The sequence below is a fragment of the Euprymna scolopes genome, chromosome 15 (genome assembly GCF_053919585.1).
Source record: "Euprymna scolopes isolate OS-2025 chromosome 15, ASM5391958v1, whole genome shotgun sequence".
Taxonomy (NCBI): Eukaryota; Metazoa; Mollusca; class Cephalopoda; order Sepiida; family Sepiolidae; genus Euprymna; species Euprymna scolopes.
The window spans coordinates 73,516,322-73,534,906 of NC_136496.1; the positions used below are offsets into that span (position 1 = coordinate 73,516,322).

The window sequence follows — 18,585 nt, forward strand, 5'->3', positions numbered from 1 at the left end:
ATAACTTCTATTATATTTTATTATATTCTATTATATTTTAAATCTATGAGTTACTTCCCTTTGCTAATATTAATAAAAACATTATTTAAAAAATGTTTCTGGGCCAGACTAAGCAATTAAAACAAACAAAAAAAATCATTGTAAAATGTTATATTGCCAATCATAATGTACAACAATAAGCAATAAAAAATTTTCTAGTCGGGAGTCAAGTTTGATTTGTCAGCTTAAATACTATTTTGACATGACTTTAAATCTTATTAGACGTCTTGTAGAAATGTTTTAAAGTTTCATAATTTTTTTTTTTTTTTAACAAACTTAAATCTAAACAATTTGAACATGAATATACTTATCAAAGCAAGTTTTCTATAAGTAATCTAAAAATCTGAAGAGAAACCTGTCTAATTATTATTTTTTATTTTTTTTTTTTTAGATGGTGTCTTCTAATATTAGTTGTCACAAACACAGTTTTGTTCAGCTGCAGTTTCTGGAGACAGCCGTACGTTATGACAAATTCTTTTCGGCAGAGCCAGAATACATTCCCAATGTACTTGTAAGTTGGACAGATTGATATTTTGATTCATTTCCTTCAAACAAAATAGAAGTTTTCGATTAAAATCAAAAGATTGTTTTGTATCCCTGTGTTTTTATTTTTTTCTTGGACATCTGTTGAAGTTTTAAACCAATGCTGTTATTTGATATGGGTTTCCCCACCCAGAGGACATTGTAGGTTTCATTAACTTGAAAATATTCTTTTTTTAAAAGAACCTATTCAATTGTAATGATTTGACTCACTGATTAAATTAAAATATCTATTCCAAAAAAAAAAAAAAAACTGAATTCGGCATTAAATAACCAAAAAAAAAAAGAAGGTTGATATGCCGTAAAACCAAACCAAACCAAATCAATTGTAATATGGTTTCATTGGCTATTAAATGTAACAATTTTTATTTTTTTAATGGAAATCGGTTGAAACAAGGTGTGAAGCCACTTGAGGAACTAAAAAGAAGAATGAAAGATGATTAATGCAAAAGACAGGAGATTCTTATTGATCTTAGTCTTGAAAAGACCAAGGCTGTAGGTAGGAAGAAAATGGTGAGCAGGAAGAGTTCCACACTTTTGCAGTTCTTAGAAAAAAGTTATTGTCTGCTACTTTAAAATATTTTTATCAAATCAAACTATTGTAACAAATCTGATAAACATATCAAAATATATTAAAACTAATCTGAATTCATTTTTAGTTCATTGCTTATTTATGTATTTGGTGTTTGTTTAGATTAGTAATCTCTTAAACCAACACATTTCAAGTTGAAAACTTTATTACGTACTTATGTGTCGTGTTGAAATTCATATAAATTCCAAAAAATGATTCAGTAGAAAAATAATTTATAATATAAGTCTCACCTGTCTGTATGTATGTCTGCCTAAAACTTTTGACAGAGATGACAGATTTTCATGATAATATCGTTTTGAGGCTCAACACTTTGGACGACAAATATCGAAAAATTGGCTAAAAAAACATTAATTCCTTCATCCTCAACTGGCTACTTGTCTACAAGGAGAGGTCGCTTTTTTTGCCAATATTTTCAAGTCATCCCTTCTTTCCGATTGACTAGCCTTAATTTAAACCGTCGCCACTTCCTGTTTGGCGATGGCCGCAACAGCAAAGACCAATTTTTTTTTCACATTCTTTTTCTCCTCCGCGATACGGGTTTGAGGCTGCCTGCCTACTATTACTTTATTTTTTTTATTATTTTTTTTTTTGCTTAACACACACTTCCAAACACCTGGGCAACGCCAGGCACCCCTGCTAGTCTATAAAAGGCAAAATGGGCATGCGTGTTTGTGTATGTCCATGAAAGGCTTTTTTCACCATCACCAGGGTTCTCGACAAGAACTTTCCTAATACTCCCTAGATGATTTATCTCAAATTCGAAAACAGACGTTGTCTCCATCTTTATTTTGAGCAAGTTTTAAAAAAATCCCTGGTTTCCAATGTTTGTCTTTCTCGTATAAATAAAGTGAAACTCATCAAAGCGAAAACATCCGGCTGGCCCTCCTGGCCAGAACGCCTTGAAGGCAATCAGCTTTGATCAATGTCAGGGAAACTCTTCATATAAGACCATTGCTATTCATTTGGACACTGCCAGACCCCCCACCCCTTTGTGGGGGAGCTGGTTTTCCCCAACATTGTGGAGAAACAAATACAACGGAAAGCTTGACTGGCTTAGAGACAGACTTCATTTCTGTGCCTGCGTGATTCTTTACTTAATTTCTTGTTTATCAGTAAATTTGAACGCTTTACACTTCCGCTTGCGTCATGGCGTGGCGGTAAGATGTCAGGTTTTCTTTCACTTTTATTTCCACCTTCGCATCACGGGTTCGAACCTGCCTGCCTATTAACACATTTTTTTCACACACTAAGTTTATAGTTTTATTGTATGTTTTAATGTAAAAAAAAAAAAAAAGTTCTCAAATTTCTAGGGGAGGTAACTTCAATCAATTTGACAATCCACCATTTCAAAATACAAAATGTCTGACGGTTATTGTGGTGGATTTTTTTTTTTTTTTTTTTAAACCTAGATCTAGAACATCTACTCGATTCTTTTTTAATAATTTTTAGAATTTATTAATTTTAACATGACACATAAATATGTGATGTTTTCATCGAAAATGCTTTTGTTTAAGATTACCAAGCTACACAAACACCATATATTTTGTTAAAATGAAAAATTCTTGTAAAAATGTTTTCTTTAATTTTTAATTGAATTTTTTTCTTTTGTTGTTCATTACAGATGGCTTTCCTTGATGAACGGGGGCTGAGAAATAAAAATCTACAAGTTTGTAGCCGAGCTTCGTATTTGTTTTCTCGATTTGTGAAAAGTTTGAAGTGAGTGAATTTTCTTCCAATTAATTCAAGTTTCACATCGCAATGTTTCAATTTATAATTCTGCTTTATTTGGTTGTTCCTAAATGTAGATCTACATAAGCTCTATCACAGATATCGAGCACAATTCCCTATAAATATAAGGAGATTTTGAAGAGTAGAAAGTGAACCTCGCAGTCACTGTAGCAGCCTCAAAATTTTTGCTTTTTTTTTTTTTTTGTTCCGTGAGTGATGTTTCTGACAAAGCAGTAATAATTGCTGTTTTCTGGGTTGGAATCTATCCATCTAACACTTTGTTTTTGATCTTTTTTTCTTAAAATTTTTAATATAACTACAGTATATAGCACTACTAGCTGGCTGCGATTATTATTTTTTTTTTTTTAAAGTTATGCATGAAAGTAAATTTAATTTTATTATCTGTATCTACCGGATGTTTGGAATGCAGTGAAATAATTTTAGTTTTTAATTTTTATTTGTTTGAACATTTTTTTAAAACAAATAAAATTTTATTTGCAAGGGAAACAATTCTTTTGACATTATTCAATGAAACACTAGTTATTCCCCTTGCTGATTTTGATTTTTCAGTCATAATTGAGAAATGTTTCCATATTACAAAATTTTATGTTAGATTTTTTTATGATTTCAATAATTTGAATGAAATTTAGATTAAATTGAATAAAGTTGGAATCATGTATATTGATCAAGAGAGGAAAAGAAATTCTGATGTAAGGGAGGTAAATCTCTGCTGGTAATGTTATCTCCCTTTCATTATTTGAATCATTAGTTAAGATTATTGCTATCATAACAATCCTCTTTTCTGGGCTAATTAATTTTTTTAATCAAACTGAAGCAAAACATTTTAGTATTGTAAAGAACATGCTTCAGATGTATCTTATTGAACTCTGGAATCTTTGTCAAACTTTGGAATCTGAACAGAATTGGAGCGATACCATTATTTAATCCACAGGGGTAACATGCTCTTGTTTCGTCAGACATAATTGGGTAGAAATACTAAGTAATTCGCAATTTCATTTTGAGTGCTGCCCTTCAACTTCCATAAGTGTAACTTAAAACTGGATTTTACCAAATACTTTACTCGCTACACCACGAATCTTTGGAGAAAAACCAATAGGGATGAATAATAAGCATAAATTTACATAGCTGGTCAGCATGTATATAGGATAAAAGTTAGGGGAAATATTAATTTGGGATTTTATTAAAAAATGTTTGAAAAAAAATTGCCAAGAGTCATTGTTTTTGAGTTAATCACTAAATTATCCCCATTCATCATTGAAAAGGATTAGATCTATAACAAAAACATCAATTAAAACAAACTAAGGAACAACACACTCCTTGTAGAAGTACCCAATAAATTCTCAGCAACTGCACTTCTAAACCAAAACCATATCCACAACCTTAAAATAAAAGCTTACCCTACATCACTCTGAACTCCTCAAAAGGCATGATAGAAAGCCCAGAATTCTCGCTTTGTTAACTAGATGAAGTTAAAAGTAACTTCAAGGAACAAGGCATCACAGATGTTGAAAGGATAACAAAGAAAAAAAGATTCAAACGAGCACCTACATTCTAAACTTCAACACCCCCAAACCTCCTGCTGAAATAAAAATCGGATATCTAATAGAAAAAAGTAAAAATTTATATACCAAACCCTTTGCGATGTCGTAACTGTCAAAAATTTGGCCATCACAAAGATAGATGTACCAGACCAACATGTAAAATTGAACACATTAATTGCGAAAAGCCATTAAAATGCGCAAACTGTAAACAAGAACATGCAGCTAGTTCAAAAGAACGTGAAGTTTGGAAGAACAAAAAACAACTACAATGAAACACACCAAAAATCTACCATACCCAGAAGCGAGAAGGTTAGTTAAGAGCACAACAGACTCCTCAATGTATGCAAATATAGTTAAAATGACAAATAACTCTATTTCAAGGCAAGAAACGACACAAAACTGATTGAATTGATGAAAGAATTAAGATTACGAGTAAAAAGAAAAATTTAAGTAGGTTAACTAAATGGGACCTAAACGAAAATCCCCAATCCCATAATGATAAAACTGAAAATATTACAAATCAAACAAAACCGCAAACGCCAAACTTACCCAATGATACTATCAAACCCAAGAATCTTTCACCAACCAAAAACAATCTAAGAAAAATCAGCATCACAAACAGAAAATAGAAATGGTGCTGGTTGAGGATGAAAATGAATTCAAACTAATAGAAACCAAGAGCCAAGAAAGATACCCAAAGACAGAAAATCAAGAAGCCCAAATAAAAACAAACCAAAAAGCCTGGAGATTAAAAAATCTCGTCAACGCTCCCAGTCTAGATCCAAACCAGAAATAACACCAAATGAAGTACCAAACTAAAAACCTAAACTAATACAAAAAATAGAAATGGATGAACATTCGCAAGCACCTACAAGACCTTCCCAGAAGCAAGAAAGATAATAGAAGCACTAAAATATGCAGAGGAATAATCATTTCATGAATAGAAAAAAAAACATAAAAAATAAAAACACACACAGCAAATCATCCAGTAGAATTATCATGGAATAAAATCAAATTATACCACACTCCTTATACTTATTTCACTCTTTAACCCAGCCATAATCTTCTTTCAAGAAACCTTCCTGAAACAAGAAAATAACATCAATATTAAGAACTACCAAATATTTAATTACACTCATAACTCTGGAGGCAGAGCCTCTGGGGCAGTAACTATTATAATCAGAAACGATATACCCCACAGCAAAATAAACATAACAACCAAGTAATTGCCATTAACACCACCCTACATAAAACAGTGATGGTATTCTCTCTATATATCCCGCCAAATGATGACATAGATAAAAATGAATTGAAAAGACTGATCAATTACCTAACCATTCATGCAGAGGCTAATGAAATTCCTGCAAATATAAGGAGTCACAAACTGGGTGCTCAATACTACACCAAATCAAAAGCATATCAAAGTAATCCTGAATATGAAACTACATTCAATCCGAGAATTAAACCAATTCTGGAAGAATAGAAACCAACTACTAGAATATCAAAAGAGCAAATTGTTATATCCAGAATTTATATTGATCATGCAAAACTTGCACACTCCTACATACTGAAACAAGAGCAACAACCGCAATGTCCATTCTGTCAAAAAACTTACACCATTAAACACATTTTCGTGGAATATAGTCATTGATAATGCTAGAAAACAATATCTTAAATCCAACAATATGAAGAACATCTTCAAAAACAATCGCCTGAATCACTTGTTTTTGAGAGTAACAAGACTTTTTACCATAAAAAAATGGTTCTCTCTACAGAACAACTCAACTAAACCCTATGAATAAATATTTGAAAACATGACCTTTTTCTAAACTACTGGATTTGGCATTAAATAATCTGAAAATGGTTGATATGCCATTAAACAAAACCAAACCTAACTTCTCGAACTTCCGAAATGTATAGAATCCCCATTCTGAAATATTGAATTCTACCAACTATGTCCTTCTTAGATACTTCATAATCTTTAATGCTTCTCTTTTATCTAACCCTAATACTATAACTAGTTTCATCACGATGCTGTCAGGTTTATATATGTATGTATTTTTATGTATATATTTACATATGTTGACATGTATTTTTATTTTATGTCGTGTTTATGTTTTTGTATGGATATGTGTCACTCTATATCTATGCAAGCGTAACTAATTTTTTTCTATTATTTTTGAAAAATTTTATTTTAATCTTTAGTACCAAACATTTCCGCCCCACACTTTCATTTATTCACATCTTGCCGTCTTTGCACTCAGTGACCAGCAATACCTGTCCTAAATTTATGCCTTCGCCACCCCCATAATATACCACCCTTACCAACTTTAATCACTTTTAATTTTCTTGGAAGCAGTTGTGGAAATCTATTCCCTTGCTCACAACTTTTGGTCAATGGTAGTTTTTTCACCCTTTTTCTAATTTTAATTTTCTTATAACTTATCAAGAATTATGATATAGCTGATATGCATCAGCACTTTTTCTTGTATTTATGGGTCTATATGATCTGATTTTTCTTAAATTTACAGACGGACTTTCTACCGTTTGGATTATTGCGTTTATACACTTGCATTTTTTGCTTATCACTCAACCTTTAACTCAATCAATCTATTGTTGGATTTCACTGTTCCTACCTTTATCTTCAAACGCGATTTCCACTTGGAATAGCCGTTTGCATTCTATACTTATATATTACCCCCCCCCCCCCAATGGCTTCCTCCCCACATTTTAAAGTTTTCAATTTATGTGCTGAGCATAATTATTGCCAACCTATTACTGTTTATTTTGCTTACTATTTTCCTTCAGCATAAGTCATTCTTTGAAACTCTATAAAGAAATTTTTGTCTTGTATCCCTTGTGTTGAATAATAAATGTAAATTCTAATTTTATATTGATTTTAAAAAATTTAAATTTTTCCCGTTTATACCAGTGCTTTACCCTGAATGTTGAACATTTTTCAGTTTCCAAAATCATTCATTAATTTCTGAATTATATATACATATATATATTATATATATTTATTTTAAAGTTACATTAATCAAAACAGGAAAATAACACAAGTCCAAAGAGTCCCAATAAAATAATCATTATTTATCTCAAGAATAAGGAAACAATTGTTTCGTGATGTTTGTGTATGGTTTTCTGAATTGAATATGTTTTGAGTTGCAATTGATGACTGCACCTCTGATCCATTCATTGGTTTCACTATGTAATTTATTTTTCCAATGTTTACTTGAAAAATCGAACCTGTTTTCTGCTCCCAGCTTCGGAAAAAAAGAATTGCCAATCCTGTTTTAAATTATCAATTTTTCTTCTGAATTTCTCTGAACAGATTTTCAAGAGTAAGTTTCTTCTACTTGTGATAAATTTTAAGTTGAATGATTTTTTTCTATTTGAAGTCGTCTGTTTTAATTTGACCATTTTTTTTTTCTTTTGACCATATCAGATCCCATTTGCAGAATTTTATGGAAGATATTTTAAAACGCATTACAGATCTTCTAATCTTACCGCCCCAAGAAGCGGATTCTCAGTCTTTGTCTATGGATGATCGATTGTATTTGTATGAAACTGTTGGAATTCTCATTGTATCGAGTAATTTACCGCCAGATGTAAGTATTGTCTTTCCTGTCTTTTTAACAAGATCGATTCTCTTGAAGGGCACACACATGCTTACTCATCTCATTCAAAATTTAGTTGATTTTTAAGACGTATTCATTGATTCTGATGATTTACCCAATGTGATTTATCATTTAAAAAAAAATTATATGACTGGAAGTATAGTGAACAGAATTTTTGTTTTCCTATGATGTATTTTAATAAAACTAAAAATTGATATTAATTCTGGATTCATATTAAACAAAGAAAAATATAAGCTTTTTCAAAACTCGCCTAAGTAACCAAATTTCTAATCCCAGATCTGTAATTAGTCCTGAAAACTAAAACATAAACTAATCAATTGCTGGGTGGTAGGTGCAAAAAAAGGTTAAACCACAAGATCCTGTGATTAAGTATGTTCCTGGACTTCTAGATTAGTCAAATTTCTTGGACAGAAGGCCTTGGAGACAGGTGAAACATGATAGATCCTATTTTACAGTATATGGAAAATGTTTGAGATGCATTTACAAATGCAAAAAGAAAAGTGATTTTTCTTGCTTATGTAAAATGTTTTTTTTTTCTTTTTTATTGTGGATTATTTATCCTCATTTTTTTAGTTGTTGTTTAATGACGTTTCAGCCAACTATTTCTCTGGCCTTCGTCAGGTGGTAACCGCGATGGTATAAGAACTCTGAGTCTCCTAACTGTATTCTCAACAATTATTGCCATCCATAGTTGTTGTTATCTCACCACGTTTTGGCCAAGTAAGCCTCTGGCCGGCTTTGGTTAGGATTAAAACAGTTATCTTAATACAGTACTCACCTGGAACCGTAGAGATTCAACATCTCTATCCACTGCACCACGGGCCCCGAAGGGCAATCAAGGTTGGAGTTTTTGGTCTTATAAATCCATGTTTATTTATTATCTGATCTTCCATGGTAGGGTCCATACCGAATGGTATATGGATAGAAACGTTGAATCTCTACTGTTCTAGGTGAGCATTGTATGAAGATAATTGTTTTAATCCTACCCAAAGCCGGCCAGAGTCTTACTTGGCTAAAATGTGGTGAGACGACAACAACTATGGAAGGCAGTAATTGCCGAGAATGCAGTTAGGAGATTAGGAGTTCCTATCCTGTTGCGGTTACCATCTGACAAAGGCCAGAGGAATAGTTGGCCGAAACGTTGTGAAACAACTAACAAAAGATGAGGATAATAGTCCGCAATAAATAAATTAATAAATAATACTCATCTCAATGAATTCCAATTTTTTTCCCTTTTATTTTATCTGCTTCTATTGCAGTATTGAATATCAAAACGTATTGTAAAAACAAAGTTGAATTTTTTTTTTTTTTTTTTAACCTTTAATTTAAAAATTTCTGAATCTTGTAAATGTTTAAAAAGATTTTATTTCTTATCTTTCAGCGCAAGCAGTTGCTCATTCGAGAATTATTAGGTCCACTTGTGGAGCAATATAAAACTTGTCTCACAAAGCTCTGTACAGATTGTGAAGAAGACGACCAAGAATTGTATGCGGATCGTATTAATGATGTAATTAGTTTTGCCAGGCAAGTCAGTTTCTTAATATATGCATTTAGACTTGAAACAGAAACTTATGTTACGCCAATTATCTTTTTATGCAATAAATTTTTCAACTGAAGATTGAGTTACATTTTGGTCAAGATCAAAGTGTAGTATCTGTTCTTCGTGGGGAGGCATAGTAAATAGTTACATGCAAATGACATAAGGACAAATCAAATGCACACATATCCAAGGCAACGGCTGAGTTCTTAGAAAATGACCTCCAGTATGTCATGGAATGGAATGGAGACATAAATGGATGGTTACATTTAATGATACTAAGACGAAACTTCTTTGACAATTATTATAAACCTTTGCAACCACCAATAGCCACCCTATTTGAGAATCCAACATTCAAGTTTCCCAGCATAACATTTATAAGTAGCATGAATTAGCGCTAATACATAGAAGATATTGCCAAGCCTGCTGCAAAGATGTGGGATACTTCTACTGTGGTAGAAAACTGTCTGTGAAAAGTCTCTAGCCTGTCTAAATATTTGGTCTGCAGAGTTGAAATTGATATATATGGTATTTGGAACTGCGGCACACTTTTGATTTTGTTTATAGCTGTCAAAAATTGCTGCTAAGAGGTCAAAATTGAAAACAAAACAGTTGACCTTGGTGAATAAGTTAAAATAAAACATCTGCTGTTATTTTTGCACACGCGCAAAATTAAACATTCATGGCTCCAAGTTTCTTAATTTCTAATCTTTCGAATCCCTCACTCGGTAGATTAGATGATAACGATGCTGGAGAGATAAACAACTAAGGCTGGAGTGCTAAACATTCTGGTTTCGATTCTAGCGATTTATTTTTTTTTAGATCTTGGTAGTTACAATTTCATTTTTTATCTCGTGTTATTAAATCAAAGCCAATAATAGCAGTGTAATGACTGTAGAACATTAGAATTATTTTTATGAATGGAATCATTAGTATTTAAAAAAAATCTGAAGCTTTCAGCTCCTTTTAAAAATAAAGAAAATATAAACAAGTAAAGATATTAGAACTGATAAAGAAAAGGACATTTTTCGGTTATATAATGTACTTCCTAAAAATAAAAGTGAAGGAACTGATTTGCTTTGTCACCGCTTCTGGTAGCAGACACACAGGAAGTTAGGAAGTATGTTAGCTGACTATAACCGAAAAATGTATTTTTCTTTATTAGTTCCAATGTCTTTACTTGTTTATATTTTCTTTGTGTGTCTGCTACTAGAAGTGGTGACAAGGCAAATCAGTTCCTTCACTTTTATTGTTCAGTATTTTCTATTGTGAAGCGATTTATTGAAATAAAATATAAGAAAAGGACATTATTGAAAAATATTCAATAAAAATTAACAAAATTATATAGATGAAAATAAGTCTTTATTTGCACTTTTGATAACAAAATTAAAAAAAAAATGAAAGTTTTTATTTTATTTAAAATTTTATAAGAAATATGTTTATGAAACTAATTTCAATAATTCTTAATTAAAATTTTTTAAATTTGTTTTTGATAATTCTTTAAAAAAAGTACAAAGTGTTTTCAATAATTCTTAAAGAAAAAAATAAAACTAATTTCTTAATTAAAATTTGTTCAAAAAACTTTTACATGATTTATTAAATAAAAAAAGATCAGAAAAACAAGCAAACAAAAAAGGAGTACATGCACAGGGGAAATATAGGCATGACAGAAAAAAAAAGCGAGTGCACCAGATTGGCTTTGTCACTGCTTCTGGTAGCAGACACACCAGAAGTTACTAAGTATGTTTGCTGACTCTTATCCATTTTTCTCTTAATTTGTATCCTCTATTACCAATGAAATATGCCAGGTCAGGACACCATTTAAAACTTTTGTTAAAATCTTATTCAAAGAGAAATGTTGAATTCTTGTGTTACATAGTCCAATGAGTTGTCATCAATTGTGACCTTTTGACTAGAACTATTTGGTTCTTGTCCAGAGTTTGTCTATATCAAAAAATAAAAATGTTTGTATGGTGTATGTATCCATGATGGAACAAAAATATGATGTTCTAAAAATTATGTAAATTGATCAGGTAGTTTTTATTTAATTAAAAAAAAAAAAAAAAAATCAAATTTTATGAGTAGCTAAAGATTGTCCTGCCCGCCATTTTAAAAAGTCTATAAACAAAGTGCAATAACTTGACAATAATTTTAACTGGCAAGATTTGTTCGAATGCCTACAAATATCCATTAATTGCTTAAAAATGATTTTCTATATATAAATTAACTATTTATTGATTGTTTAAACATGGTCAACCTAATGTAATACGAATATTAAAACCAATCCCAATTTAAAGGTTTGTAATAGTCACAACAATTCTTTTAATATTTACAATATTTTTATATACATATAAAATTCTGTTAAAATGGTACTTGTACAGTTTAATTAAAACATAAAATTTTTAAATGTCTTGATTAAACTGTACAAGTACCGTTAAAATAATTAATATCTATTTTTTTTTTTTTTTTTTTTTTTTTTTTTTTGGACAAAAACAAACGTTTGAATTCAATTAAAGGTTTTTAGTTTTAAAGATATTTTATTTTGTTTTCAGTCGAATCAGCAAAGGTTTCTCAAACCAAGTCACGATGAAGCAAGTTGGCTGTGTGGATTCCTTTACTGAGGCCCTTCAGATTTTCCTTCAGGGATTCAAGTGTCCAGTTCAGCGACATGTGTTGCGTGGTGCTATACGCCAGTACCTACATCGTATGGTAGTTTGTTTAGAAGATGAAATCCTTCCTTTCATTCCTGTGGCTCTTGAGAACTTGGTGCAGGAGCCGGATGCCAAAGAGCTGCATGATTTCATTCCATTAATGACTCAGCTAATTATGAAATTTAAGGTCAGTCTGTTTGCTTGTCTCTTCTCTCATTCTTTTTTTGACTTTTTTGTTTACTTTTTCTTTGGTTTTCATTCCTGTTTGTTTTTTTTTCTTTTGCTCTTTGCTGGTTTTTCTTTAACACTTTTTTTAATTTATTTTTAGAAAACAATTAGTCCATTTCTCCGAGAAGTGTTTATGCCATTTGTGCAAACTATTTATGGCGTGTTGGCAATTCCACAAGATGAACATGACCAAGTAACGACAAGTGAAAAGCGCATGCTTCAACGCAGTTATTTTCAGTTCATCTCTTGCATTGTGTCAAATAATGTTTTTGATGTCCTTAGCGACCAAAGTAAGTAAATCTTTTTTCTTGTTGCTTAAAAATCGTTTCATATTTCACTCATATTTCACACAAAATTTTTAATAATTGTGTGCCTACAGTGAAAACTTTGCCATTAAGTAATTAATGTAACTTTTTTTTAATACAGATTCACAAAATTTGCAACAAGTCCTGATGACTATTGTTCAAGGAGCCTGTGATAATCCTGATCCCCAGGTTATTTTATTTTTTATTCATCTTTAATAATTTTTTATGTATATAACATATCATTCAATAAGTTCTAGCCCTGACTAGTCGATGACATCACTGATAAACAATTCAAATGTTTTGATTTGTCAAAATTTGAACTCCATCGAATGAATAGTTCACAAATTAGTTATATAAGTGAAGTTGCTGTTGCAAATTTTCAAAACGATGAAAAAGTCGAATTCTTGTGTGTTGATAAAACATTGTTTTCTGATAGGAAAACTACTGTTCAAGCAAAGCAGTGGCTTTGAGTGTTATTCATGCTCTGCTCTGTCGGAAACAATGGCTCAGAAGTGGTATTCCAACTTGGGAGGTGGTAGTGCAAAAATGATACTGAACGCTCAGGTTATCCAAATTCGACGGTTATTCTGGTAAACATATAAGTCCGCAAACTCATTTTGGCCGATCATAAATTGAAAGTTGCAGGAGATAATCGAGAAGCTGAAGATATCAGAAGGCAGTCTACATCATTTGGCATGAACGTTTGTCAATGAGAAAGCTATATTCAAAATGGGTGCCACCTTTGCTCACAGTCTAAACATATCGACAATTCGGCGCATTGTTTGTAACTGTTTCAATGCATCAAAAAAGTTTTTATATCCATGTGATAATACGTGAAACATGGATCCATCACTTCCGTCTATTTAATTAGAATGATAATGAATTTTAAAATATTAAATAATAGATTAGAATTCTTTACTCGAAATTTTGTATGAGGATTAATATATATAATGCAGTTATTTTCTTTATTCTCATATTCGATTAAACATTAAACCTAAAATGGTCTTAAATCTAAGTATTAAAACAACCGATAATTTGTAAACCTTACCTGCCACTAGTGAGCAAATACGAAACTAAAATTAACCGTAACGTTAATGCAAGGTTGTTATGGCCATATTTTAAATATAGGAATAAAAAATATAAAAATTCTTTTAAAGAATTATCTGAAATAGAGAAATTTAATTTAGGAATTCAACGAATGGGATATATTAAAAAAAATTTTTTTTAATGGCTAAGGGTTTTTTGTGGAAACTTATGACTTTGTTTTTAAATAAGGATACGAAAATCAGGTGATATATTAATATTTAAATGGGCTTTTCACGGAGGTTACCTCCAGAGTAAATGTTTTTCACATGCTTCTTTTTCCGTTAAGGGAATTTTCCTTTTCTTTTTCTTTAAACAATGTTCTATTGTCAAGAGTGTTTTTATTCATAATGTCTGAAGAAATGCTGGTTTTGTAAAAATTTTCAAACGCCATAATGTTTGAAATTGCCGCTCTGGCATGGAAACAATTGTAACGTAAAATGAAATACACTTTTTGTTGCTATCAACACCTTTTTTGAAGTCTTGATTTTGCTTACACGGTATATGAATGCTCAATTATGAAATATGATAATTTTGTAGCTTACTTTTTAAGTCATCTCTTTTTGGCTTAAAACTTATTGGTATATGAAAATTTACTGAATTACACGAACTCAGTATATTACAAGTCTATATATATATATATATATATCTCTATCATTGTTTTAATTTTCTTAAATTTTTCATTTAATTTAATTTTTTGCTAATATTTCAGACCCAGAAAATTTGTTTTGGAATTTTAAAGAAATTGGTTGAAGTTTGGGGTAAGTTTTAATTTTCTTTGTTAATCATGAACAATTCTATGCATACATTTAAATGGGCATAATTTTGCAGTGTTCTAAAATCTGAAACTACATCAAGTTGACAAGAAAGTTGTTGCGATTTTTCACTTTTAAATTCAGATAAACATACCTTGGCTCAAACAAAAATGTATTGATCAAAATAAGCACCATCATAATCAACACACTTTTGCCAACACAAAACAAGAGTATTTATGCCAGTAACGTAAAAATCTTGTTCTGATAGCGATGAAGGTGCTGGACGTGTTTTTGATATCACTTAGGTATTTGAAGCATTTCTCATGCAGAAAGTTTTGAAAAAGTGGTAGTCGGTAGGTGAGAGATCTGAAGAATAGTGTATGAGGCAGTTTCTTAACCTAATTTGTTCAAGTTCTGCAGGGTCTGTTTAGAAATGTGCAGTCGGACATTGTCGTAGCGGAGCATTGGGTCTTTTCTGTTGACTAATGCTGAGTGTTGTTGTCAAAGTTTCTGATGCATTTCATCCATTTGTTGTTAGTACTTCTCTGCCGTAATGGTTTCGCCTGCATTCAAAAAACTAATGGATGAGACCAGTCACAGACCACCAAACAGTCAGCATGACCTTTTAATGCAATTCTGGCTTTGAGAAGTATCGTCTAGCTTTGTCGGTGTCTAACCACTGAGCTGAGTATCACCAGTTGTAAAGAACCTGCTTTTCATAGCAAGTCACAACCCGGTCGAGAAATGAATTGTTCTTGTTATGTAAAAGAAAGGAAGGTGACACTTCATAACAGCATTTCTTATGGTTGTTGTTCAATTCGTGAAGCAACTATTTATCAAGTTTTTTTTGTTTTTCCAATCACAAGTGGTTGGAAATCATTGTCTATGTTATGTCTAATTCAAAAGCAAGTTCTCGAACAGTTGTGTGTAGATTGGCTTCTATTAAGACTCTTAATTGATCGTTGTCAACAGCGATGGCCGATCATTATGCTCATCTTAAAGACTTGTTGCCATGAAATTTCTTAAACCACCATTGTGCTGTGTGTTCACTGGTCGTTCCTGAGCCAAACGCTTTGTTGATATCGCAATCTGTTTCAACAGCTTTTCGACCTAGCTTGAATTAAAATAAGAAAATTGTGCAAATTTTTTTTTTCCATCTTGTATTCAACGTTCTGAAAATTCAAACAATTAGAGCAAAAAGCACTCTTTAAAATGATATATAAAGTAAAGGTATTATATTGAAAACTTATTTGAAAATACATCATTTGAAATCAATTAATTCTGCACGAACCTTCTTGTCAACCAATAGGAACAGTATTAAGAATCTAGTAGAAGAAATAAAACTGAAAATGAATGAGAAAAAGACTAAAATTATTTTTTTTTTTCCATCTTGTATTCAACGTTCTGAAAATTCAAACAATTAGAGCAAAAAGCACTCTTTAAAATGATATATAAAGTAAAGGTATTATATTGAAAACTTATTTGAAAATACATCATTTGAAATCAATTAATTCTGCACGAACCTTCTTGTCAACCAATAGGAACAGTATTAAGAATCTAGTAGAAGAAATAAAACTGAAAATGAATGAGAAAAAGACTAAAATTATTGAGAGCATCAACCATTGTCATTGCTGGTTTTGTATTATTAGACTAAACTTGCACTGTAATCCTCTTACCCTTTTTTTTTTGTCCAAAATAGTTTCAATTAAAGGGAAGTAACTCTGTATTGACCCCCCCCCCCTAGTTTCTATCTGCTTGAAAAATAATTTTGACCTAGTCAAAGTATTTACTGGAAAGGATTAATTCAAATCACATTTTCTTGTACTTAACATGCTATGACATTCTAATGCACCAGAATTTTATAGGGGGGGGGACTACTGACAGTTAAAGTTATAACATTTTGTTATTAAATGAACCATTTGTTCATAGCTTCTTTACACAAACGCGTACTGCCAATGAACAATCACAAAAGTTTTTACGCATGTGCACGATCGCTGGTCTTCATTATTTTTATTGTTTCTCTTGGAGTTGTGATCTTCTGTTTAACTCAAGACGAATCTACTCCTGCATGGAAAACAATGGAAACTTGTTAACGTGCAAAGGTTTTATTTAGAGAAGGGTTATTTTGGGAGGAGAGACCAATCTAATTTTCATTACTTATTTTTTCTACTTGAGGATTTAGAGATGCAGACATCATTGTCGGGGTGACATTCGTTTAGTTTCTCTCTACATTTTCAAAATGCCTGCTGTCTCATTTCCAGAGTTCGATTGCCCAGAGCCTCTGTTCTGTCCCCTGAACATGTAATTTCTATGTGATATTGTAAGACACCTGAATTTCTAGCATGTTTTGTCTATTGATCTAACTTTTGAATCTCCACCTCAGTCATGCTAGCTGCACTGAGTTTATTTCCATTTGTCGCCAGGTTATCCTGACATGTACTCAATGTAACTCTTGCCAAAATTTATACTAGTTAACATAATCTCTACTTACTGGCATAGGGTCCCAATGTATAACTAAATCAAGATACTTTATATATTGATGATTTTTCCATAATGAAAATGTTTTCATTTTTTGTGATGTTTCCCAGTTTTATTTTCTATGTCGTTAAATGTGTGTTTCATTGTCTTTGTTGACTTGTGTGCTTCTCTTTTGCAGGTGGTGGTAACGGAGAAATGGCTGGTTTTCAAGAGTTTATTTACCAAAGCATTGTCCCTGCCTGTATCCTGGCACCTTTAAAACCGAGTTTTGATCTTAATGATGGCCAGACTGTGATAGTAAGTTGCTTTTAAGTTATTCTCTCAGTATCCGCTATAGATGTAGATATTTTCAGACATAATCTGGCAGATGGAATTATACTTTGAAATTAAATCAAACATAGCAACAATTTAACCTTTATAAACATTTTTCCCCCGATTTAAATTTATTTTTATTTTTTTAATATTTTTTTTTTATTCATATTCACACTGCGACAATTCCTCCACTAACAACCATGAGGTTGTGTGCATGGTAACCGAGAAGGCTGACCTGCTTGCACTGTGGTTTGCCTCAAACTCCACCTCATACCCTACAAACAACTCCCTCCCAAATTTCTCTTTGTGTACAGAAACCATACTCCTAGATCTGAACATCACTGTTTCTCATGTCTATGATTATCATAAAGACCTAGACATCTCCAAGATATCATAAAAAAAAAGAAACCTAAACACATCTAAGATGTCGGGACCTGATCTCATCCTTGCTATATTAAGAAATGCTCCAATGAGCATGCTCCTCCTCTTCAAAGTCATGAAATCCCTAGCAGAGTCCTGCTTCCTTGATAGCTGGAGAGTTGCCTCTATGATATTAGTATTCAAGAATTCTGGTGAAAGAACTGACCTGTTCAATTATCACCCCAGTAGTTTTCTCCCCCTATTTGCTAAATCTTAGTTGTTAATCAATTGGACGCTAGTCCGCCATCTTGTAAATGCAAAGCTTCTTTTGACCAACAATATGAATGTAGGCAAACCCATTTTATTGCAGATATTTTAATGGTCATATCTGAATGCATATACCATTCACTGGACAAATCATGGGAAGTTAGGACAGTAGCCCTTGATATATCCAAAGCCTTTGTCAAGATCTAGCATTAAGGGCTTCACATGAAAATTAAATTATGCAGTATTTCTGGACAAATACTTAACATAATCAGGTCCTTTCTTAGACAAGAGAATAATCCAGAGTATCTTCGATGGCTATATGTCCAAATAATATATTAATGGAGGTGTGCTTCTGGTCAATCCTTGGACCTTTGTTCTTGCTGATAATCATAAATGACCTCTCTGATAAAATTGTCAGAGATGGGTATTTTGTAATGATTCCACACTTTATAATACAAGGAAAAAAAAATGAATGTACACATATCAAAGATAATGACAAAAACTCTA

General features: G+C 31.8%; 1 protein-coding gene across 1 annotated transcript in view; it reads left to right on the top strand.

The window, feature by feature from the left end:
• Window positions 1-18,585, top strand: part of LOC145293905 (exportin-T-like) — an 87,412-nt gene that overhangs the window by 59,264 nt on the left and 9,563 nt on the right. Inside the window, exons 13-21 of the mRNA XM_080140711.1 lie at window positions 431-550; window positions 2,793-2,887; window positions 7,910-8,072; window positions 9,484-9,626; window positions 12,192-12,477; window positions 12,619-12,808; window positions 12,945-13,012; window positions 14,619-14,667; window positions 17,318-17,436. Of these exons, the coding sequence (XP_079996837.1) occupies window positions 431-550; window positions 2,793-2,887; window positions 7,910-8,072; window positions 9,484-9,626; window positions 12,192-12,477; window positions 12,619-12,808; window positions 12,945-13,012; window positions 14,619-14,667; window positions 17,318-17,436 (1,233 nt within the window). The remainder of the gene's footprint in view (window positions 1-430; window positions 551-2,792; window positions 2,888-7,909; window positions 8,073-9,483; window positions 9,627-12,191; window positions 12,478-12,618; window positions 12,809-12,944; window positions 13,013-14,618; window positions 14,668-17,317; window positions 17,437-18,585) is intronic.